Source organism: Manis javanica, chromosome 1, assembly GCF_040802235.1.
Source record: "Manis javanica isolate MJ-LG chromosome 1, MJ_LKY, whole genome shotgun sequence".
Lineage (NCBI taxonomy): Eukaryota > Metazoa > Chordata > Mammalia > Pholidota > Manidae > Manis > Manis javanica.
Genome location: NC_133156.1, coordinates 7,419,598 through 7,444,605, shown reverse-complemented (window position 1 = coordinate 7,444,605; position 25,008 = coordinate 7,419,598). Strand labels below are relative to the sequence as shown.

Sequence of the window (25,008 nt, the reverse complement as noted above, 5' to 3'; positions counted from 1 at the left end):
AAGAAGAACTTGATGGGCAGCCCAATAGGATCTTGTTAGAACTGTGGCACCAGTTAAAGCCAGAGCAGCAGTTCCAGCTACTGAGGCCCAGGACACGGAAACTGGAGGCAAATCCCCATGTCCGGCCTGTGTCCCTGCAAGACTTCCTGGGCACAGTACTCAGGATTCACCTGGGCCCTCACTCCTGTCTGAGGATGATTGGGCATCGTGGTTCAACTAAGGGGGTGGGCCAAGGTTCCCACCTTGGGAGACATTTTGGGAACCAGAGGCCACATGTAGAATTAGCAATTCACTAGTCCCCTGTGAATGTCCAATGTGTCCTGGTGCTGATGGACACAGGAACTGAGTGTTTTTTGACTTGTGGCAACCCTGAGCATTTTCCCGGGATCCCTGCTGTGATAGATGGCCATGGGGGTAAGGCAATGAGAGTGAAGAAGGCCCAAATCCCATTGGGGAGAGGGCATTTACCCCCAAAGGAGTATACCATGTACATTTCTCCCATCCCTGAATATATTTTGTGGGTGGATATCCTGCAGGGCCTGTGGTTACAGACCACTGCAGGTGAGTTCAGACTGAGGGTACGTGTGGTAAAGGAAGTTCTGTGGTAAAGGTACAGGGGAAGCACCCACCTGTAGCTCTGCCTGTACCTCAGTGGGTGACAAATACTAAGCAGTATAAATTGCCTGGGGGCCACAAGGAAATTGGAGAAACTCTATAGGAGCTGGAGAAGGTGGGCATCATAAAGCCCACTCATAGTCCTTTTAATTCCCCAGTGTGGCCAGTGAAAAAGCCAGTCGGCTCCTGGCATATGACCATGGACTACAGGGAATTGAATAAAGCCACACCCCCTTTGCATGCTGCTGTCCCCTCTATAGCAGCCCTTACAGGCACTCTTAAGTCATAAACTGGGGACATATCATTATGTTGTGGACCTTGCTAATGCCTTCTTCTCTATTGACATAGCACAGGAAAGTCAGGAAAGGTTTGCCTTCATGTGGGAAGGCCAGCAGTGGACATTCACTGTCCTTCCACAGCAATACCTCCACAGCCCCACCATCTGTCATGGACTTGTAGCCCAGGACTTGGCCACATGGAAGAAACCACAAACAGTGTGGCTATATCACTACATTGATGGTATTATGCTTATGTCTGATTCTCTTGCAGATTTAGGAGGGGCAGTTCCTAGACTGCTGCAACATCTACAGGAGGAAGGATGGGCTGTGAACAACACCAAGGTTCAGGGACCTGGTTTGTCTGTAAAATTCTTGGAGGTTGTCTGGTTGGGTAAAACTAGTCCTGAAGCAGTCATAGAAAAGGTCCAGGCTTTCCCCACCCCTACCACTGTGGCAGTATTACAAGAGTTTTTGGGCTACTGGAGAGTGCTTATCCCGCAGTTGGCACAAATTCTGAAGCCCTTATGGTATGAAAGGGATCAGGTGGGACTGGGATGAGACATGTGCAGCTGCTTTTACTGCTGCCAAGTGGGCAGTCAGGGCCATGCAGGCCTTGAGTGTAATGGACTCATCAAGGCCCTGTGAACTAGATGTTCATGTAACCAAAGATGGTTATGGATGGGGTCTTTGGCAGCAGCTTGAGTGGACACACCAACCTGTTGAATTCTGGCCACAACTATGGAAAGGAGCAGAGGTCTGGTACACCCTGATAGAGAAGGAGCTGGCTTCTTTGTACCATGTCTTGCTGGCTACGGAGCACATCATTGGAACAGCTCTGACCAAGGTAATTACCCCCTATCCCATCATGGGGTGGGTGCAAGACCTGGACCCAAAGGCCACAGATGCCTACACTGGCCAGTGGGGCACACATTTACAGCAGCATAGCACCCTCCCTCCCAGCCCCTTTAGTGGAGAACTCCAGCACTTATTGGGGCTAATGACCTATACCAGTGGAAAGCAGGAAGAACTTGCTTTTGAGCCGTTGGTAGCTGAGAGTCCTTATGAGGAGGAAAAAGCCCCTATACCTGAAGATGCTTGGTACACAGATGGCTCTAGTTGTGGGCAGCCCCCTAAGTGGAGGATTGTGGCTTTCCATCCTCCTGAGACTGAGACAATGTGGATGGAGGATGGAGAGGGGACGAGCAGCCAGTGGGCTGACTTGCAGGCAGTGTGGCTCATGATCACCCAGGAGCCCACCCCAGTAATTGTCTACACTGACAGCTGGGCTGTCTATCAGGGCTTAACCCTGTGGCTACCGACATGGTACCACGCCAGCTGGATGGTCGGTCAGTGGCCCGTTTGGTGGCAAGAGTTGTGACAAGACCTCTGGTCGGACTAAGACTGTTACCGTATATCATGTGCCTGGCCATTTGCCTTTGGCATCCTCCGGGAATGATGAAGCAGACACATTGGCCCAGGTGCGCTGGCTAGAAGGAAAGCCTGCCTCCAATGTGTCCCAATGGCTACATCAGCGTTTGTTACACGTGGGACAAAAGACAATGTGGGCTTTAGCTCATCGGTGGGGCTTGCCACTGACCTTTGAAGAAGTCAGCAGAGCCTGGAAGGAGTGCCTTGTGTGCTCCAAGAGGGATTTACTCCAAGTCCTACAGCAACATGGGACAATAGTAAGGGGGCCAGTACCCCTCGTCAGGTGGCAGATAGACTATACTGGGCCTCTGCCCATATCAGAAGGATATCAGTATGCCATGACTTGTGTGGACATGGCTACTGGACTATTGGTTGCTTTTCCTGCACATTGTGCAGCTCAGCAAACCACCAAGAGGGGCCTGGAGCGTCTGTTTGCAGCCTATGGCTGGCCGCAGGTGACTGAGAGCGATCAAGGCACCCACTTTACTGGATGTGCGTTACAAGGATGGGTGCAGCAATTAGGAATAAAGTGGAAGTTTCATGACCCATATAACCCTACTGGGGCAGGAATGGTAGAGAGGTACAATGGTTTGTTGAAATCTGGCCTGAAGTCGGACACCAAAAGTCCATGGGCTGGTCAGTCAGTTTGCTTATGGACAGTGCTACAGTGTTTGTATGAGAAGCCCCAAAAAGGAGCCTTGAGCCCTGTGGATATGCTGGCACACATTGCTGTCTCTTCTATACAACAGTGTGTGCAAACCAAAGAGGAGTTACTGAAGCCAGGATATGGCCAGCAGAGCAACATCCTGCTGCCAGCCCCTACTGCATTCAAACCTGAAAATACTGTTAAGTGGACGTGGCCCTGGACATTTAAATACATGTATCAGTAGAGGCTGTCCCTTCTGGCAACTTGGGGGAAAGGCCTGGAAACTGGCCTCCTGTGTATTCCTGCAGTAACAGCAGAGTGACCCCCAAAGACCATGGTAGTGTACCCAAAACGTCTGGGAGGTAAGAGCATCTTACGGGGAAAGTTTGTTTTATCTTTATGGCCAGTGCATGTACCTCCTGTAGCCCTATATGTTGATCCATCTGTAACTCCCACTGGGAGGGGGTGAAAGTCTGATATACTAGACCAGGATGAGATCCCACTCCTGCCACTGTCCTGTCACAGGACCACTTTCTTGCATGCATCCTACCTGTTGGACAAGATTTGCCTGTGCTAGTGTCATTAAAACATGTATCTTATCACCCTTAAGGTTATTTCCTCCTACAGTCCCTGTGGCCTGGATGCGCCCCCTGGCCGCAGCTGCCGTGTGATGATTGCTCTAACTCCCTACCTGTTCAGCTACTGCCTGCCTGTGGACTGGGGAAGCTATGGCCTGAATCTGCACAGGACTCTGAACCTAGCTGGACCCTCCAACTTGAGGATTATGATTTTGTGCTGTTAGTCTGATTACAGTGCTCCAGTTTTCTTGCACAGGGGCTGTTGCGGAAGATGGGGAACGAGTAGATTGTGAGGCAAGATTTCTGGAGGGGTGAGCTGTGGGCAAAATTGCGGTATTCCTGGAATCTCTCATCTTGCTTTAGTGCCTCTCCATATCAGTAGGTGTTTCCAAGGGGTGGAGAGTTTTCGGCTCTGCTGCTGTAGCTGGGTCAAGAGGGATGCGGGACAACTGCCTACAAGCAATAGATGGGTTTCTTAAACTTTATTTCTCCCTTTGATTGATTTCGGTTTCAAAGGTATTTTGCCCTGGAATTCTACCCCCGAGTTACACTGTCATTCTTTTTTTTCTATCAAGAAAGGGAAAAAGGAGTATTTAAACTTAACCCCACCCTTTAACTATCTGATACTGCCTGAGATGAATAAACTTCTTTTTCAGTACCACTAATAGTTGTGATATTTTGAAAGTCATGTTGTGCTTTTCTTGTTCCTAGAATATTTTTTTTGTTACAATTTGAGTACACCTATCATCTCGGTTGTGCATGAGAAAATAATGTTGTGTGTTGCATCTCCTCCTCACCCCAAAACAAAACACAAATAATAGTAATTTTAAAAAAAATACTTTCAGTTTAATTAAGGAAAATCAAGCTAATTATGTTCAGTAGTGATAGAATTTTTTTAACACTTCACTTGTGGCTTTCCCTAGAAAGGACCCCTGAGAATCTGCTTTGAGTTGAGAATGCTCAGGAGCATATTCTCACCTGGTCGCGTTGCTGTGGCTCAGACAGCAAGGCTGCTTTGCACTAGCTCTCAGTTGTCTCATTGTTTGACATTCTTTCCTGCCTTTCCTCCCAGTCCTTTAAGGGCAAAGAGAATGACTGTAGCCTCTCTTAGCTTTGTAATCAACCGCAGAAGTGATGGAGGTCCTGATTAATAGTGTTTCAAACTCCCTTTCTCAGACAAGGGATATTGGCTCCTGAATGAATAGCACGGAAATGAACTCAAGACTTGACATGGACAGAGGCATTCAAATCCTGGTTCCCAAAATTGAACACAGTTGGGTAATATTAAAAACAACAACACAACAACAAAACTTCAAATGTGCCATTAAAAACCCTTACATAATTGTGGCAGGTTTGGGTTTCCTCTGGTTCAAGTGTTCTTGCCTCTTTGATAATCAAACAATCTGAAGAAAGGCATAGAATTTCAGGGGAGAATCTGCATGACAGGCTCACAATAAGGCTATTCACTGGGACTCTTTTATTAGTTTAAACAGTATCTGTATCATTCTTAGTCTCTGGCTTTACTACAAGGCTCCATTTAAACTTAACCCAACTTGCAGACTTAACTGATCCAGGAATTACTCAATAAAACCAGCCAGCTACTGTAGCTTTTTCCCCTTCTGATAAAGGGATTGAATACAATGGGCTTTACAGTTCTTAAATAACTCCACTTTTTTCTCTGTCTTTGAAATGTGGCACTTATATGACCCTTTGTTCTTAATAAAATTTCACATGGTTTGATTATATTTCTTAAAAGCACAAACAAACACAATATTGACTCCCTACGCTTAAAGGAACTTTTAAAATCTTGTAGATGACATAGATATGGAATTCATGTCATAATATGAACACAGCTGATTTCAATACATTAGAAATTATTAACTATTAGATATTATTAAATCAAACTTAAAAATATTTTCTTGATTTTTGAGGGGCGATTCTGATATAATTACTAGTAGTTTGTCAGCACTGCACTTCTAACTTTGCACATTTCTGGTTATTTGCTAGTGTTAATACTCTTTGTACTGCCACAGTGCTAATGTACTAATCAGAGGATATTTGGTTGGTCCCTGAGTAGCGGGAGGAGGTGGAGAGGAAGGAGCCCTGACACTGGAGGGGCCAGAGCCTTAAGGATGTATTTCATAGCACCCCACAGTGGGACTATTAATGACCCACACTTTGGATCTGTACCTCAGAATAGTGGGTCTCAAATGTAAGCAGAAACAAAAATCACCAGAATGTTTGATAAAAATGCAGATGCTGGACGCCATCCCCAGGACAGATTCAGTAGGTCTGGGATGGGGTGGGGGTGGTTCCTGAGAATTTGCAAGCACCCAGATGATTCTGTACTGAGAATAATTATCCTGAGTTCACCAGGGAATGTTGGGAGTTCCTGATGTCTCCCCTTGCGGGGCCTGCCCCCTCCAGGTAGCTGGGACCCTTCTTGGGCAGGCATAACCCTGGCGTGATTTCCCAGAGGTATTGGTGGCACGAGGGGAAGGACGCCTCTGCTGTTCCCATTGTTGGGCAGAATCCTCCTCCCGTCCCACTTCCGTCCACAGCAGGGCAGCATCCGTCGTGTGTATCGCATTCCTGGAGACGTGCCCCACCACCAGCCGGCATGGGATGTGCAAGAACATCGCCACACTCCCACCCCAGCTTTGCCTGTGCTTAGAGTTTCAGAGCGCGTGTTATCTACAGTATTTAATCCAAATTTGCCTCTCTACCCTCCTCTCTTACCCCTATTAAAGTAATTCTAGACTTTTAGAAACAAAGGTCTTTTTCAAAAGGTTTTCCAATTAGAAATGGTTTCTCAAGAAGCCTTTGGGGAATTGTGGATGTAGCATGTTTGTTCATTTCATGAAGATAAGATATTTCCTTGAAGATAAGTTGATCTGATGGTCAGAACAGATAGGGAAAATAAGTGGTGAAGATGACTATTGATGTTTAAAGCACTTTGCCTGAGGTGCTATTGCGTGTTCTCTTTATAGAATCCACACCCCTATAATTGGCGAACTTTTTCATTATAAGATTTTTCAGCTGGCAGACTTTTTTTAATTGAAGTATAATTGACATACAATATCCTGTTAATTTCAGGTGTACATCATAGTGATTCAATGCTTTTAGACATTACAAAATGATCCCTATAAGTCTAGTTACCTTCTGTCACCATACAGAGTTATTATTGACCCTATTGTGTATGCTATACTTTTCATCTCCATAACATTTATTTTATAACTGGATGTTTATACCTCTTAATCCCCTTCACTTATTTCTCTCATCTCCCAACCTCTCCCGAGTCTAGAAACTAACAGTTTGTTTCCTGTGTCTATGAGTCTGTTTGTGTTTCTGTTTTGTTTTTTTAGATTCCACATATAACTGAAATCATACAATACTGGTCTCTCTGTGTCTAACTTATTTGACTTAGCAGAATACCCTCTAGGTCTATCAATGTTGTCACAGATGGCCAAGATTTCATTCTTTTTATAGCTAAATAATATTCCATTGTGTATATGTACCACTTCTTTATCCATTCATCTATTGATGGACACTAAGGTTGCTTCCATATCTTGGTTATTGTAAATAATGCTGCAATAAACATAGGGTGCATATATTTCCTTGAGTTGGTGTTTTCATTTTCTTTGGATAGATATGCAAAAGTGGAATTGCTGGATCATATGGTAATTCTATTTTTAGTTTTTTTGAGGAATCTCCATACTGCTTTCCAATGTGACTGCATCAATTTACATTCCCACCAACAGAGCACAAGTGTTGCCTTTTTGCCACATCCTCGCCAACACTTATTATTTTTAATCTTTTTGATAATTGACTATCTTACAGGAGCAAAGTGGTATCTCATTTTGATTTGCATTACCCTGATGATGAATGATGTTGAGCATATTTTCATGTGTCTATTAGACATCTGTATATCTTCTTTGGAAAAATATTCAAGTCCTCTGCCCATTTTTTAATTGGGTTGTTTTGATGTTAAATTAAGTTCTTTATATATTTTGGATGTATGATTTGCAAATATCTTCTCCCATTCAGTAGGGTGCCTTTTCATTTTGTTGAAAGTTTCCCTTGATGGACAAAAGCTTTTTAGTTTGATGTAGCCCCACTTGTTTATTTTTGCTTTTGTTGCCCTTGCCTGAGAAGACTGGTCCAAAATAATTGCTAAGACTGATGTCAAAGAGTTTCCTGCATGTTTTCTTCTAGGAGTTTTATAGTTTTGGGTTTTACATTCAAGTCTTTAATCTGTTTTGAATGTATTTTTGTATGTAACATGTGATAGTGGCCCAGTTTCATCCCTTTGCATGGAGCTGTCCAGTTTTCCCCCATTTCTCCTATTTCTTGCCTCCTTTGTCATATATTAATTGACCATGTATGTGTGGGTTTATTTCTGGGCTCTCTATTCCATTGATTTATGTTTCTTTTTTTCATGCCAGTGTCATATTGTTTTGACTATGATAACTTTGTAGTATATTTTAATATCAGGGAGTATAATACTTCAAGCTTTGTTCTTCTTTCTTAAGATTGTTTTGGCTGTTCAGGGTCTTTTATGGTTCCACACAAATTTTAGGATTATTTGTTTTAGTTCTGTGAAAAATTCCATGGATATTTTGATAGGGAGCACACTGAATCTGTAGATTGCTTCAGGTAGTATGGCCATTTTAACAATATTAATTCTTCCAATCCATGAGCATGGGATAGCTTTCCTTTTACTTGTGTCTTCTTCAGTTTTTTTCATCAGTGTCTTACAGTTTTCAGAGTACAGGTCTTTTACCTGCTTGGTTAAATTTACTCCTAGGTATTTTATTCTTTTGATGCAGTTGTAAGTGGAATTATTTTCTTAATTTCTCCTCCTAGTAGTTTGTTATTAATATATAGACATTCAACCAATTTCTGAATGTTAATTTTGCATCCTGCAACTTTGATGAATTAATTTTTCTAATAGCTTTTTGGTGGAGTGTTTAGGATTTTCTATATATAGTATCGTGTCATCATACTGACAGTTTTACTTCTTTCTTCCTTTCCAATTTGAATGCTTCTTCCTTTCCAATATTTCTTTTTCTTGTCTAATTGCTGTGGCTAGGACTTTCAATACTATGTTGAATAACAGTGGTGAGAATCTACATTCTTGTCTTTTATTCCTGATCTTAAAAAAGTTTTTAGCTTTTTTCAGTATGATGTTAGCAGTAGGGACAGACATTTTTATTATGAGAATTTTCATACCCACACAAATGCAAAAGATACAACTCCCATATATGTACCACCCAGTTTCCAGAGTTATCAAGATTTATCTTTTTTTTTTTGGCAGCTTTTTTTTTAAATTTTGCTGATGATTTTCTAATTGTTTCACTTTTGGAATGAATCAAACATGAAGTGCTTTGCTTGAGGCCTGACTGAGTGCAGTGATCATGAGTAGTAATTTGAATATGTCCTTTTCAGGAATGTGTTCCAGAAAACCTAGAACTGAAGAAGAAGATTTTTGCTCAGTTAGATCAAATCATCGATGATAAAGTTGTCTTAAGCAGCTCCAGCTCTTGTCTCCTACCTTCCAAGTTGTTTGCTGGTCTGGCACATGTAAAGCAATGCATTGTGGCCCATCCTGTGAGTATGTTAAACTCTGAGAATTAATTGTATCCTATTCTGGTTTTCAGGAGCAACACTTTTTTTTATTAATTCACTAGTATTTTTTAACTGCTTTACTGAGATACTGTAATTCACATACCACACAATTCAAGCTGCACAAGTCAATGGTTTTAGTGTATTTAGAGAGTTGTGCATTTTTAGAAAGACTTTTATCCAAAAATTCCCTGGATTGTATCTGCATACGCAGTGCATAATGGAATAGAATGAACAATACCTGCAGACTTTCACCCTCAAGTAGCACTGTCTACTTGAGGAGAGAGACTTACTGAACAGATAATTCTACCATGGAAAAAGTGTTATACTAAAAAATGTACCCATCGAGTAGGACTTTTGTAGTTGTGTCACTTGTACTGTGTAGTTTACTGAATACAATTTGTAGTAGGACTCATTTTGCTGAAGTGCAGATTCTGGGTCCCACTCCTGAGATTTTGGATGGGTACACCTGATTTAAACCCCTCCTTTTTCTTGTTGTTCCCTTCCACCTATGTGCTATAATTACTGAGCAAACTTATCCACTAGGAGTAATTGATGAGGAATATTGGACAGTGAGCTCCATGTTGGCATGCAAGCCCTCATTAAACCTTTCTGACATTAATGTGTTAACTCCCTTTCCCTCAAAGGGGAATCAGTTCGAGGATCACTCAGTGGACATCTGAGGTCTGTGAGCCCAACGTGACCTTAGAGAACCAGGAAAGACTGTTAGGACAGAAAGGCTCACTTTGTTACGAAGCCATAGTGAATCTGACTGTACATGATGATGACCACCCCCCACCTACCAGGCCATCCGAGGTGAAGGCGGGAGAAGAACACTGAGAAGTGGGCACCAGACTGGCTGGATCCAGCTAGACTGACGGGGAGGAGAGTGAGGCTGGGCAAGAGTATAAGGCAAGACCCTGGCCAGAAACTGACAGGGCTGTGCAGGATTGAGAGGAGACCAGCTTGGCTTAGGGGTGCGCACACCTGGGGAGAAGGAAACAACCTTGGAAGGCTTGGAGGCGGTTGGGTTGTGGAGAATCACGGGAGTTACTCCAAAGAACCGGGGCCAGTTGATGTGCAGAGCAGCACTGAGCAGCAATGGGAATGCTTCCTTTGGAGCGTGATCTGAACATCTTTCTACACTGAATGTAGAGAGGGGCCAGCTCCTGTACAGAACCTGGGGCAGCACACCTACACGTGAGTGACCAGGGCCTAGGTGAGGCTAGGGACCCTAGGATTGAGGGCAGGGAAAGTCTGCTTTCTGAGCAAAAGTAGTTTAGAGTGGGGAGGTTTGCTGAGGGAGGGAAAGAGAAAGGGTAAGGTATGGTGCCTGCCAGATTTTACATTCTGAGAAGAGGGACATCCTGGGTCTGTCAGCATGTGGTTCTGCATGTCCGGGTGTCCTAAGACTGATGGATAATGGAAAGTGTGAAGAATGGTTATAAAATGAGACTTAGACCCACAGGACATAGAAGACACCAGTAACATTTAGTTACCACTCATATACAGATGAAATTAGCACCAAGAGGGCCCTTAACAGAAGCATCCAACACCGAGCCCCACGAAGTGTGTCATGTTCTTGCTTCTGTGACATTCCCATGCCTGTAAAGAGGGCTCCCAGGAGCTGTGAACCACTCCCTGAGCTGTTACCTGATTGCTTCTATGGCAGGTGTGAGCCTCTTGCTTGGAAGCTTCCAATTTCTAACCAGTGTTTTTACATTAAAATTAGTTTTTTAAAAAACAACCAAATCAAATTATTCAGAAAATATCTCCTAAGTCCTTTGCCAAGACTTTTCCTATATCTCTTCAATTTGAACCTCATGATGGGCAAGACCACCCTTATTCACATTCCTCTATGCCACACGTGGCACAGTGCCTCCGACCACGGAGCTGTAGAACAGTGGCACTTCTCCCCTCATACCACTACAGTGATGCTCGCTTTTATTTATCTAATAAAGACAAACAGCATAGTCAAAGTAAGTCCTACCTTATTTTAAAAACTAATCTCTCATTACTTTTATAAATTATTTTAAACCAAAACCGACATTAAAGCAAATCAAAGCATTCAAGTGGACTGTCTTTGGAATTTGATCCCTTCTTTCTTCTGTGCTCCTGCGGCTGCCTTGTGATCATTCCACTGGCCCCTAGGAGAGCAGCGAACAAAACATCTAGAACAAGTCAGCCTGAGCTGGATGGGCAGTGCCTAAATAACGCAGAGCTGTTTGTAATCTTTGAGGAGCAACAGGCCAGAGAGCAGAGGTTCCGCGTGTCAGCTCACATACCCACACACCGTCAACATCAGGCTTGGTCACCCATGGTTCTTTGCCTGGACAGGAAATGGAATAAAGGAAAGGGAAGCCTGTTCATGCCTCTGAAAGTAGATATTCAGCTATTGCAAAAGATTGCTGTCTCCACCCCCCCACGGAAGAGCCACCAGTCAACAGGTTTCGACATCACACACGTTCTCTTGGGCACCTTTTCCAGTTTTCAGGTCATCTCAGCAGTGGTGGCTAGTGGAATCCCTCCTAGGTGGGCACGTTCTCTCAGTCCAGGTGGTTCACATGGGATTTTGGAGTGGGCTTCACAGACTAAAACGAGAAAAGGTGACAGGTCTGGAGGAGTGTTAACATGGCTATTCCCTGTGTCCCTGACACCCTTTCTCCCCACTGGTTTTATGCTGCCTCTCCTTGTCTGTCCCGGCTCCCTGTAGAGGTGTAGACAGGCTCAGGCCATTGGGTGGTTAGGAGGTGTTTGCTCATGATGGTCTGGAAGTTGAGCTGGGTTAGAGTCTCTCTTGGTAATTAGAATCTATGTAGCAATCAATCAGAACAGCAGTTTTCCACTGATGGCTTTAGCCACACTTTACAAAAGCTTTTCCCCTTTTCTTCCTTGTTTCTGTTGGAAATGGGGTGCTCTGATGGAGCTGATAGGCCTCGTTCTCCCACCGGGCATGCCCGGTGCCGCTCCTGCCTCTTACAGATGCTCTGTAGATGAGGCTGCCCTGGAAGGATTCACGTCTGCTCATCACGGGATTACAGTCTCGAGTGGAAGCAGTTCCAAATGCACAGCTTTAACCCCGGTTACTGGTCAGCCGTGGACTGTGATGAAGTCCTGGACTGAAGTCCGGCCTTGCCTGCGCAAGGGGCCTGCAGGGCCCCGTCTGAGCACTCTGCCTGTGCCTGAGCCTCTTCTGACTCACTCCCCACCCGGCCCTGAAACCATCTGCCCTCATGTTGATAGTAATCTGAATGTTGCATTTACGGGTTTGCCGTTCATCGAGCGTGTGTGTCTGCACGTCCCTCGCACACTGCACAGCACTACCTGATTCAGATTACAGATTCCCGTGGCCTGGACGGGCTGAATCTTTCTCTCTCTTGAGGGCAAGTCAGGAGGATGGTGGCGGGGAGGGGCGGGTATTGTCATGACGGAAGGACTTTCATAAATTATGGCAAATACCAAGGGGTTAAATCCTCTCAATCAGTTGTAAACGAGAAGCCCGTTCTTTTTCCACCCATGTTGTCCAGAGGAAGAACAATTGCCCTGAGCTGGAGTGCAGCGGCCCAGCCCCAGCGGGTGTGTGAGTGAGCTGCAGGTCACTGCCGCTGTCCTCCAGGAGAAGGCTCAGCCTGCCTTTCCTCTCTGAATTCAACTTCGTTTCATCTGCTGCCTAGGAAATGACTAATCCTGTGTGCTGGATGCGCTGTGCTATCGCCAGGATCACATGCTTCCCAGGCCCTGTTCCACTTCAGGCTGGCTATTCACGGAGGCGGATGGAGAGAGGCCCCTACTGTGCCGCCCTGGCGGCCTGAGCTCTCCCATGGCCCCCAGGCCACGCAGTCCACCCCTGTGCCTCCGGCAAAGTGCAGCCCAGCTCTCCTGCAGAGCCCGGCCAGCTGGTGGAGCCTTTCAGGAAGGTGCCTCCTTTTCTCGTGTGTGTGTTTTCCCATTTCTTGAGGACATGTTTCTCAATCTTCCTCATAGGCTCCGACAGCTGAAGGCCAGTCCTGTATCCCTGTCAGACAGAAGAGCATTTCAGGAGCACAGCCATTCTTTGCCTTTGTAGCAGTCACTTGCTCTGGTTATCTTTTCTGTCCCTTCCTCTCATCTCTCTGCTGTGTTGCATGGGTACTGCAACAAGGGAGCAAAACAAAATCCACCACTAAGCCAGAGTGCATGCTGCTGGGCAGGTGGGAGGACCACACACTTACTGCGTGGTCCGGTGAGGTCAGAATATGAGCACTGTATCACAGCTGCTCTCAAGAGGAATTACAGGGAGAAAAAAACACACATGATAATGACCGAAGGAGCATACACATCTTCCTCTGGCTCCAAAAGGTCTTTACCCCCATAACCCAGGGCCTGCCACTGGGCACAGCAGGAGACATACAACAAATTACTCAGAGGGAGAATTCCACTTTTGCGATGGTAGACTGGATTGTTTTGGACAAACCCTCCTGTTAAATTTATCCAAGATAGATAGGCTTCCAGTTCTTGTAATACTGGTCTTTAAAAAGACCAGAGGCTAAACATTTTTATCAGAAGTCAATGAGTCTAGGTAGGAGACCAGTGGTTCAGGTGAGGCATTGATTTATAACTTATTGATTTGAAAACAGATACCCTTCTGTCTTGCTTTCTACTTCTAGGAGGGCTGCAGAAGTACAGGCAGGGCAGGCCAGGAGCAGAAGGAACCTCAGGGGCTGTGTGTGGACCAGTGCTTCTCGTAGTCAGTGTCCTTGGAGGAACAAATTTTTCTTCACTTTTCCTGTAGATATCATTTCAAAATGTATGCTTCTCGTAGTTATTTAGTAAATACGAGTCTCTGCCAATATTCACTCATACTTGGAAGGAAGCAAAAGCACCATTTGGGGAATAGCCGGCTGTAGTGCATTTGGTTAGGGGTGAGGCGAGTCAGGTTCCACCAAGCAGCATCTTCTCTGGCCATATAATAAATCTCTTTGGGAATGTTTAATGACCTCTCAAGATAAACCAAGAAAACGCAAACCAAGAGTTTAAATGTGGTGCTAGGTGGACATTTCCATCAGGCCCACTCATCCCAGACCCTTTCAGCCCCGGACGGTATGAGAATGTTGCGGTTGTGGATACTAGGTGAGATCTGATCGGGGAGCAGATGTGAGAGGTTCAACATGGAGAAATTAAGGAAATACCAAGTTTCAGGAAGATGCTGCCAATCATTTTTAACACTGACATGGTGGAAAGGCAGAATCTGTATGATGGCAGAGGTGGAGGAGGCTGGGGTAGGCAGCAGCCTGTGAAATCTCGTCTTCAGGCAAAACATGCAATTTTGTGCTCATGTTCTTTGTTTTTCTCTCTGCTTTGTCATTACTTCATTTCTCGAGTTTCTTGTCCTTAGATGCAGCATGTGAAGGAGCCTTTCCAAAGGTAAATCTGCCCTGTCTGGCCATTCCAGAGTGACCGCCGACTCCAGGGCTGCCCTGACCATCCCCCCCCCTCTCTAAGGTGAATCCGCCATATTTTGTCCCATTGGTCGAGCTGGTCCCACACCCGGAGACGGCCCCCACGACGGTGGCCAGAACCCATGCGCTGATGCAGAAGATCGGACAGTCCCCAGTCAGAGTCCTGAAGGAGGTGGACGGCTTTGCCCTGAATCGCCTCCAGTACGCGGTCATCAGCGAGGCCTGGAGGCTGGTGGAGGTGCGTGGGGCAGACTGAGTGGGGCGTGGGGGTGGGAAGCCGGTGGTGCTCGGTCCTGCTCTTCTGGAGGTGGAGGGCAGGCCTTCCTCCCAGGTTCAGTCAATAAAGGCCACGAAGAAACATAACATAGCAACTTCTATGGCTCAGGGATTCCTGTGACAATCATTTGATATGCAGGTTTGACAACCGACCTCTCCTGTTCTTCCCCTTCCAAGTCATTACCACATAATTATCTTGGGTGATATGCTTCATTTTCACAGTCTCAGATTTTCTACCCAGTGTTATAATTTTGGGGGAGGAAAAAAAATAATATTTTGAGTAAACTTGTATCCTCTAAAGGAACTCAGTTTATTTTAAAAAACACTTGAGGAAGAAACAATGGATAACCCTTAAATGAATATGCTTGTCTTACATATTAATAGGGAATTATTTTTATTGGCATGGTTAACCTCATGCATTTCACTAAAAGGCTTGATACGTGACTTAAAAAAACCACTCACTGTGTGCATTCCCACCAACATTTGTATGAGGAACCTGGTGCCTAGTGGAACCTCAGAGCAGCCCTGGGACTTGGAGTGGAGAGTCGGGGTCCAAGGCTCAGACAGTCCGGTTTGGGTCCCCTGGCTTTCTGGCCTTCCCCAGCTTCTGCGTTAAACCACACTCTGTCCACAGTCATGCTGTGGGAACACAGGACGGTGAGTGAGGTCTGTCCAGTGCACGAGCCGAGGAGGTGGGACCCTGGGCTGAGTCGTCTGCTCCTGGAAGGGATCCACAGTTCCTTGTCTTGACTCCGGTGGGTGCCTGCTGATCCCAGCGTGAGACAAGAACAAGGAAGTGGCCTGTGGCATTGCATTTTCCCTTCCCAGTGCATAATGTATGTGACCCTCCTGCTCCCAGGACTGGTGACTGGCTACTTCCCTATTAGGTACATCATCTTGTCTGACTGCCATTTGTACACAACAGCTGCAATTCTGTGTCCCCACCATCAGAATCCACTCAGCACTCCTTTACCTTCAAGATACAGTGCTGGAATTACCACTGTTAAGTTTGCAGTTTTAATTTCTTGATGACTGTAGAATGTTATTTAATGTCTATCACTGACAGTATTTTAAAAGAAACACTGAACTTTTATAAAAGCACCCCTTGGAGATCTACTTACAGTATTTCCACTTGTCTAGAGTAGAAGAGCAATTTAATAGACCACAAGAAAAATTCAGTATTACAGTAAAACATTGTGGGATGTCTTAAGGCAATTTTTACTTTGATTTATAAGGTATCTTACTGTCCTGAAGAAATAAAGAAAAGTCCTGAGTTAAGTCTTGCTTTCTCCAATCTGAAAGATGTGCACCAACTTAAGGAGAAACATGGAGATTCTGGTGCATGAACATTGGGTGGGAGACACGCACAAAGAATTGTTTAGGCCACAAAGCGGGACTGACAGCAGTTTGGAAGCTCTGCTCTGGGAAGAGCCGCGAGGAGTCCAGAGCCTTCCTTCACTGGTTGGAATAGGAGGATGGCAGGGGGGTTCTTGGAACTAGCTGCTCTGGGAGGTCTTGTTGCCTTGTTTTGCTCACCCTTCTTTTGGTTGTCCTGATCCAGGGGCTAGTGGCAAACAGTGTTTGGCAGGACTGTTCTCAGTCTTGGTTTTCAGGGATGGCACACCTGAGAAAGCTAACTTGCCTGTCAGTGTCTCTGCACTGGCTGCCGTGGGGCTCATGTGCCTGGAGCCCCCCTCAAGGAGCTGAATGTACAGACCAGCACGATACAGTGTGGATGTGACAAAATGAGAAGAGGCCACAGAAATGAGAAGGTGAAGAACGTGTGAAGAGAACCCAGAGGATCACCTTTAGGGGAAGTCTAGAGGGTAATTCACTGTAAGAAATAAAGGCGCTCTCCAGGCAGCGAGAACTGAGCAGGTCTGGAAGCTGCAGGCCTCTCCCTCCAGGTTGGGGGAGGGTGGGATGGGCCCAGCGCTGCAGGTGCCCCCAGGCCCTGTTGAGGATACAGCGAGGCCAGGTGTTTCAGCCACAGGCGCTGGGCTTGCAGAGAGAGAGAGGAGGGAGGGAGGGTGGGTGGCCAGCACTGTGCCCTCCTCACCTGCACTGCTCAGAGGCAGCTCAGTTTGTGGGCCGACCGAACAGGGGAGGCCACTGGACGTGCACCTGCTCCCTGCTCCTGTCTGCATCCCCAGGTAGAGAAGCCACTGCTGTGGGCTTCTGCTTCCTTAGGCTCTAGGGCTCAGTGCTGGCCAGAGCCGTGCTGGTCCAGGATGGTCCATCCAGGTTGTCCTGCACCTCCTGTCCCCACATGCCCAGCACACAGGCACTGGACCCCAGCACAGACGCATGGCACACTGTTCTTCTGCCCCCATCTTTACCCAGGAAGAGCAGATCAGCGTTTCTGTTCATTAGGCGAGTTGGCTTAAGGATTCTTGACTTTACTGCATGAATTTCCTGAAGGAAATCCTAGGCAGCTTGTGGTCTGTTTCCACTTGAGATATGGAGAGTCCGGAGAGGTTGAAAGACCTCTGGAGCCCCACCTTTGTGCAAACCTGCATGCATGTGCCCAGCCACAGCAGTGCAGGGGTGAAATGACACCCCTTTGACTCACAATTTCAGAGCCAGTTGAACTTAAATTTAAATTTTGCAGTGTTCCAAGTTCACTGCAAAAGATTTAAGGGCATCTTTAATTTGAAAAGGAGCTGAATCAGGGAAGTTTTACAGTAAAAACAAGATTTTCATACATTTTAATCTCAGAAGGTCCAAAGATCCTGTAGAGTTTCTCTCTCCAAGCCATTCTCTCTTTGGAGTGGGTTTCGTGGGTAGAAGAAGCACCCAAGGCTCAGCCTTGATGGAGTGAACATGATGGGTTGAGATGAGCTGGAGTTGCCCTACTCTGGACTCACCAGGGGTGCGTCTGGCTCATTACTTTCTAGATGCACAAAGCAAGTTGAAATTTGGCAGAGCCTTTTTGTTTGATCCAAAGTAGAGTTGTTTGCTTTCATGGTGGGAAAGGTATGAGGTAACTTGGTTCCAGAGCCTTTGAGGTCTTGTGTAGACATGGGCTTGCTTGTCTGTCCTGGCTTCCCTGGTGCTGGGTCAGTGGATGGATAAAGGGGTACTGTTGCCTGTAGTCTGTGTGTAAACAGCTCTGCTCAGATCTAATCCAAGCATGCATTTTCACGGTCCTGTCCCCACGTTGGGGTATGAACTGGAGTGGCATGGACAGACAGCCTGGCCAGAATAATGGCTTACATTTCCACCCAACCATGGCAGTGTCTTGATTCAGATGTCGAAGGAGCAGCAGGAAACTGCTTTGCCACTTGCTAACTCTGTTGGCATGGTGGATTACATTGATTGATTTCCCCAGATTGAACCAGCCTTCCATACCTGGAGTAAATCCTACTTGGTTCTGGTGTATAATTCTTTCTACTCACTGATGGATTCGATTTACTTAAAGTATTTTTTGCATCTCAGTTCAGAAGAGATAATGGTCTGTAGTTTTCTTTCCCTCTCTTTCTCTTTCTCTTCCTTTTACCTTTTGAATCCAAGGTAATACTACATAGATACCAAGGTAATAGCACATAAAACGAGTTAGGAAGTTTTCCCTCTTCTGTTTTCTGAAAGAAAGCATATAGTTTTTGTTAATTCTTCTTTAAATATTTGGTAGAATTTGCCAGTAAAAGCATCTGTACCTGGATACTTGTTTTTTTTTCAGGAGGCTTTTAATTACAAATTCAGCCTCTTTGATGGTTTTAAGAACATTCTGGTTGTCTATTTCACCTTGACTGAGTCATGGTGGTTTGCGGTTTTTGAGAAATTGGTCTGTGCCTTCTGAGTTGTTGAATATGTGAATATAATGCTGGTAGTACATGTCAGTGATTCTTTAGTGGCTGCAGGGTCTGTAGTGATGGCCCTGTTCCATTCCTGGTGTAAGTGATGTGTGTCTGCTCTCTTTATCTTTGTCAGTCTTGCTAGAGCTTTATCAACTTCACTGATTTTTTTTTTTTTGAAGAAACAACTTTTTGTTTCACTGATTTTCATTGTGGTTTTCCTGTTTTCAATTTCCCTCACCAGCAGTGCAGGGCATATTTTATACCTGCAGCCAAGCATGAAAGAGAAATTCTAAGACAGGTAGAGCAGAGAGTAGTAGGGGAGGCTCCTGTGCAGGCCTGTCCCTGGTGGGGGCTTGGGGATAGGGAGCCAAGCCACAGGCTTCATTTCTAGAAAGGGAAAGTGCTGGGAATCAGGTGCACCTGTCTTCACTGCATCCTAGACCATGACATGCTGTCTTGTCATTGCCCACAAATTTATCTGCAAGGGCAAGGACTGTCTAGGGGCAAGACGGGCACCCAGGTATCTGAGGGAGCGAGGTTGCAGGGTCCTACAGTATTGGCTCATAAATGCTCATTCCAATTTTTTTTTCTTACAATTTGGCATCAGAATTGGGATGGGGCAGCCCTTGTAGGCTTGGAAATGCCAGCTGGACAAGTCTGGCAGCAGTTGCATAGCCCATGATTAGGTCACTGGGTGACGGGATCCTGTTGGCCAGGAAATGTGATTTTAAGTCAATATTCTTAAGCTAATGAGCACAATAAGGGAAGTTGTGTTGTCATGATAAACTCTCGCCCAGACAATAGCTGAGCTTGTACTGTCCATAAATTCTTGCCCCATTGAGGTAAGGTAGGTGGAGGTGAGCAGGAGTGAATCATGGAGAGATCAGCAGACTCCCAGCCTGCTGGGATATTTTGGTGGTAATGAGCTTTGGGAGTTGCTCACCTCCGGTTTTATTCATCCTTCTGAGCAATGTAATTGCTAAGCTGGATTTCTGATCCTTGGGCCCTGAGTTGCAGAAATTCAGTTCCCGGTATCTTGTCAGGGAGAGTGTGGTCTGTGGAATCTGAACAGGACCCTTTGAGGTTCCAAAACTTTGTTGAGCTTTACTTCAGATATGAATGCCAGCTGTTAGGAGGAATCATTTCAGTTAATGAAGTGTATCTCAGAGATCATGTAGAAAAGTTAACAGATGAAGCATTCAAGGGTTTCTGTTGAGTGTAATTTATGAGAACATAACACAGGAATTAGGAGCTTAGCACAGTGAGCCACTGAGTCACCTGCTCACTGGTAACTTCAGTTTGTTTAGTATTTCAGTGTACTTTCCCTTACATTTCTCATGATTTGTAGGTATTTTCAGATCATCTGATCTTAAGACCACAAGAGGCATGTTGTTATTTGTGCCCTTACAGATTGAGACAGAACCCTGAAAAGTTAAGTGGCTTGATCCACATTCCAGTCTGGAAGGGATTCAGCCAGTGCCTCAGCATCTGCCCCATAAGAGGAGACAGCAGACCTGTTCCTTGTGGGGATGCGATGAGGACCGGACAGGGTCATATGTGTAAAGGGCTTAGGACACGTCCAGCATGCAGTAACGGTTTGGTGACTGCTATGGGTGATGGTGGTGGCGATTCTGAATCCCTGAATCCAGCGTCCTCTTTGGTTTGCTGCATCTCTCACCAGTCATTCAGCTCTGACCTGAAGTGCTCACATCCTGGCCACACAAGTGAGGCCTGAGCACCTGGAGCACAGCCCGGGCACCCCTGGGGGCTGGCTAGACCTTCACCACCCACCCCAGACCCGCAGAGCCACTCTGCACTCCACAAGCTCCCCAGGAGACATGCAGGCACGTGGAAGCTGGAGAGTTCCCGGCTCACTCCAGACTGGCTTTCGAGTCTTGATGTTTTCTGTTCTAAGAAAAACTTTTTAAAAAATATTTTAACATCATAATTTTATTGGCAGCATTTTTCTTCCTTAATGGAACATTGACTACTAATTTACTTTCAAATGATAGAGTCATAATTTCAATGAGATGTATTCTACCACTTTTTTTTTTGTCTTTTCTCTTTCCACACTTTTCTGTCTCTCGTTTCTGAGTGTCTTTGTCTCTGACTCAGGCGCACAGCAGGTAAACAAGCAGCTCTAACCAGCTCCTGCTTAGTGGGAAGACTCTCACGTGGTCACTTTATGGCCATGACTTCCAGCCCTAGCTGTTAAGACACTGCATACCTCTGGTTATCCCAAAAAAGACGTGAAAATTGATTTTTTAAAATTTTAATTTACTTTAATTAAAACAACAAACACATCAGAACAAACAAATGCTAGGTTGTAATTGCCAGAGGATGTGAGTTGCTATTCCCAATCAAAGCCAGCCTTCCACGCCTCCCAGCAGTCTGGTTTGGAGGTGGTTGCCCAGACCACATCTTCCTACCAAGCTGGCCACACTCTGCACCCTTAGCCATCCTTATCTAGCCTTCTGATTTCCGGGCCAGGGATGCCAACTGTGGCCAGATTTTGCTCTCATGTGTCACAGGCCTGTGTGAACAAGGCCGGACCCTCCAGCGTGACTCCGGTAACCAGCAGAGTCCTTGTGCCGAGAGTCTGTGCCTGTCCTGTGCTCGCCGCAGTGCTTCTGGGCTGGCATGGCTGCCCAGGTGGCCACGTGCCCTGCCCCGCATGGACTGCCTTGTGTTGGTTGGCTTCCTTCTCAGAACTGGACGTGTAGGAAGTGAGCTTCCTGGGGATTAATGTGAACTGGGAGAGCCGGACCCAGGCTAGTACGGGGGAGAAGTATGAAAGGGAAGAAGGAATCTGACTGCTGCCTGCTTCCCAGGGATCCCAGCCCACAAGAGGAAAGTGGGAGGGGTGGCTACGGCTGCAAACTCATAATTTTAGTTCATTTCCACCCTCGTAACCCCTCCCGTTCTGTAAAGGAGCCCACTGTGCATTCTGAAAAAGAAAAAGCATGTTCAAAGCTGTTGTTCACAGGCAGTTAGAAGGTGGGTGGTTTTAGAAGCTTTTCTTCAGAGGGATGATGTTGGAAACGCTCTGGGCTGCTTCAGGCTGTGGCTGACCTGGACTGTGTCCAGGAGGAAAAGCTGAGGCCTCAGCAAAATACTACTGTGCAGCCAGTGGCAATGTGTGTGTGTCCGTGGCAAGAAGAGTTGTGGAAGACGACGGGCCCGGATGTGAAGGGAAGGCAGCTGGTAAAGACACAGGCTCCTGCCCCCACACCACCCCCTAAGCTTCTATATTCTATGTATTTTAAAATTTAAACCTAAAAGTTTAGGGTTTATTTAAATTAAAGTATAGGACATCTGAGTGACTCTCCCCATGGTGAGAATGGGCCGCAGCAGTCCTGCCCGCTGAGCTCAGGGCCTCTGAGCCTCCCGCTGCCCCTGAGGTGATGCCCCTCTGTGCAGGCGTCCCTCCTGGCTCAGGCCTGCCCGCAGGGACCAGTTCTCCCTGATGGCGGGAAGGCTGTCGCCACACCTCTGCTCTGCGCCCTGCCTGCTTGGAGGTCTGTCTGTGCTCATTGCTCCAGGGTCAGGCCCGGCGCCCAGGGTGGCTCCTGACTCCAGGGAGCCCACTTGCTCTGCCTCTCTCTTTCCTTTCTGACAGCCCAAAATTTACCCAGCAAAAGTTCTCCAAAGATGGTTTTCTGCCAGTCCTGCATTAGTTATTCTACCTCCTGAAAGTGTGGCATGGACCCCGGTATTGGTAAGGCTGAGAAATGTCTCCTGCCCTCTGGCACCTGCAGCATGCCCCCCTTTCTGCCCTTTCCACCCCTGGGGCCGGCCTGCTGGGGTAGCAGGTGCTTCTCAGGGACCCCACGGAGCTCCCTGGGCCTCAATGCCTACCCAGAGGCCACTGGACTAGCAGGACACACATTTCCTTAGCTCCATCCCCTGCTCCATGCCTCGGCTCAGCCAGCAAACCAGTGGACTGCAGGGCCTTTAAAGATGTGTCACCTCCTTCATCAGGACCGTCCTCCAGGTTAATCAAGACCTTTCTTATGGGCTCTAAATTTGGGGTGCTTCCTATCAGTAGCCCTCTGCTCACAGGCACCAGAAGGGCCATGCTTTTCACCTGCAGGACAGCGCCAGGGGACACGGGGCACCCGGCAGTGTCAGTAGTCCAGACTGTATCTGTACCTGAGAGCACAGTATAGGACATCTGAGTGTGCCACCTGCTGGGAGGGCATCGGATTGAGGAGAGGCCCTTTCCAGGTTGTGTACAGCCGGCTGGCTAGGAAGACTGGATTGGGGTTTGACAAGGGATGTCACAATGCATGTGACAGGCTCCAGGGACGCCAGAGTGGCCCTCCAAGAAGGCTACTGCAGTGTGCAGAAGCATGTCTGCAGATGCACATGCTCCACTGCTCGTGATGGCTATGCCTGGGGCCCACCTGCCAGCAGGCTTCTGGCCACAAAGAGCTCACCCCAGAAGGCCTACTCTCCAGGGCAGGCCAGGGGGATGGAGCTTCTGCATACACTGGGGCCTCTCCTCTCTGAAACTCTTTGCTGGCTGGGAATCATCAGCTAACTAGAACTCCTAGTAGTGATGGTCTGTAAGCAGCAGACCATTTTTGCATGAGTATGTATTATTTTATGAGGTTACTTTCTGAGGAGTCGCAATGGCCAGCAACAAAAATAAAGATCTCCTGTTGAGGGAGAGATCCTGCGGACTTACTGCTTTAAAGGCACTGCCAGCCCCACTGACATAGAAACATAATGAAAACAGCATGTTTTTAAAGATCAGTTTTAATAAAACCTGCTTAATGTGCCTGGGATTACTTCTGTGTTGTTTAAAGTAAAATCTTCTATGCTGGTATTCTAACAACTCTAAAAAAGCTAAATGAAATGCTGTTACTGTAAGTGCAGACCACTAGCCATCACTCACTGGCAATCAGTCTAAGTGATGGATTTCAGCAACGCCAGTGAGAGTTGGGAAATTAACAGGCATAGAGGATAGGAGGAAAGGGGTCCCCAGAGGAAAGGCAGAGAAGGGAGGCTGCAGGCAACAGCTCAGACAGTGTGGCCCCGTTACCTGGCCGCCTTTACCCCCCATGAGGAGCAGGTGGAGGCTGGGCAGGAGGGGGCTGAGGCATGGCCATCGCAGCGAGGAGCCTGCCAGAATTATGGAGGAGGGGCAGGCAGAGACCAGCTGCCCTGAGATCCTGTTTTTGGGGTGGGAGCTCATACTTTTTGGTTCAAATGTCTTTGTAAAAACTTATTCCAGGAAGACCCCCAATTAAGGTATCGCCACCCTTGCTGAACAGTGGGACATTTACTCACATTTGCACAGAAGAATGGGTTCCTTCTGCTGTGTTTTTTTTTTTAAGATCAAGACCTTTCCCTTTCAGACTCCCTAACACTGTTGTTTTCTCCCTGGAAGCATTGTTATAATCTTATCATAGTAAGAGAAAACACACCACGTATTACCACTGGGGTCTAATGAGCGGGACGTTCCTTGTATTAGGACAAAGTCTTTCTCCTCTTTCTCTTCCCTTTTTTGGTTTGTTTCCATTTAAAAGCTTTATTTTAAAGAAAATTCAAGGGGGAAAATACCATCTATATTTCCCTGACCCTAAGCAAACTGCTTTGATTTTTCTGTGTTCCTGCCTAGTCTCTAGTAAGAATACTTTCCTTGAGTTTTCATCTTTAATGGCCTCATATTTCACTTAATTGATCTTTTTAGGAAATCTAATCTTTCCCCTACTGTAAATTGTTTTAAGATAGTTTCTAGTTGTCTGCTAGATGTCTAGTTGTCTGCTAAATTGTTTTAAGATAGTTTCTAGTTGTCTGCATTATGATGCCTCAGTACACGTATAGTCGCTTCAGAGAATCATTCCTGGCCGTGGCTCTCCCGTCAGAGGAGCAGCATCTTCAGGACCTGGCAGACCTCGCTGCGATGCCATGAGCACCTGCCCCACATCTCTTGCTGTCAGCACGGTGCTAGCTCGTCTCCCGCTGCCCCGCTGTGGGTCCACCTTGTTCTACTCTCCTTTCCTCTGGGCGTTCTCTCGGGAGGCTCTGGACAATGAGTGCTTCACGGGCCTGATTCAGTGTCCTGTTGGTGTTCAGGCAGCCCTGCCACAAGCTAGTAGAGTTTGCCTGAGTCATTCTGCAGGAATGTTTATGCAGCACTTCCAAGAAAACTTGTAGATATTGGCAAGAAGCCATACGGCTCATAGACCTGACCACAAGCCTTTAAGTAATAATAGTGGGGCAGCACTTAGCAGTCTTTTCTTTTTTGCTTATTAAAATCTCGTATTTGCCTCTTCTTTTCCCTGGATGGGAGCATGGGTGCGGGGCAGGTCTTTCTCC

The 25,008-nt window shown here is 46.4% G+C and overlaps 1 protein-coding gene across 2 annotated transcripts in view; it reads left to right on the top strand.

Moving 5' to 3' along the window:
• Positions 1-25,008, top strand: part of CRYL1 (crystallin lambda 1) — a 144,175-nt gene that overhangs the window by 107,543 nt on the left and 11,624 nt on the right. For both annotated transcript variants that reach the window (XM_037017180.2, XM_037017181.2), the window contains 2 exons: positions 8,994-9,155; positions 14,652-14,846. In XM_037017180.2, the coding sequence (XP_036873075.2) occupies positions 8,994-9,155; positions 14,652-14,846 (357 nt within the window). The remainder of the gene's footprint in view (positions 1-8,993; positions 9,156-14,651; positions 14,847-25,008) is intronic.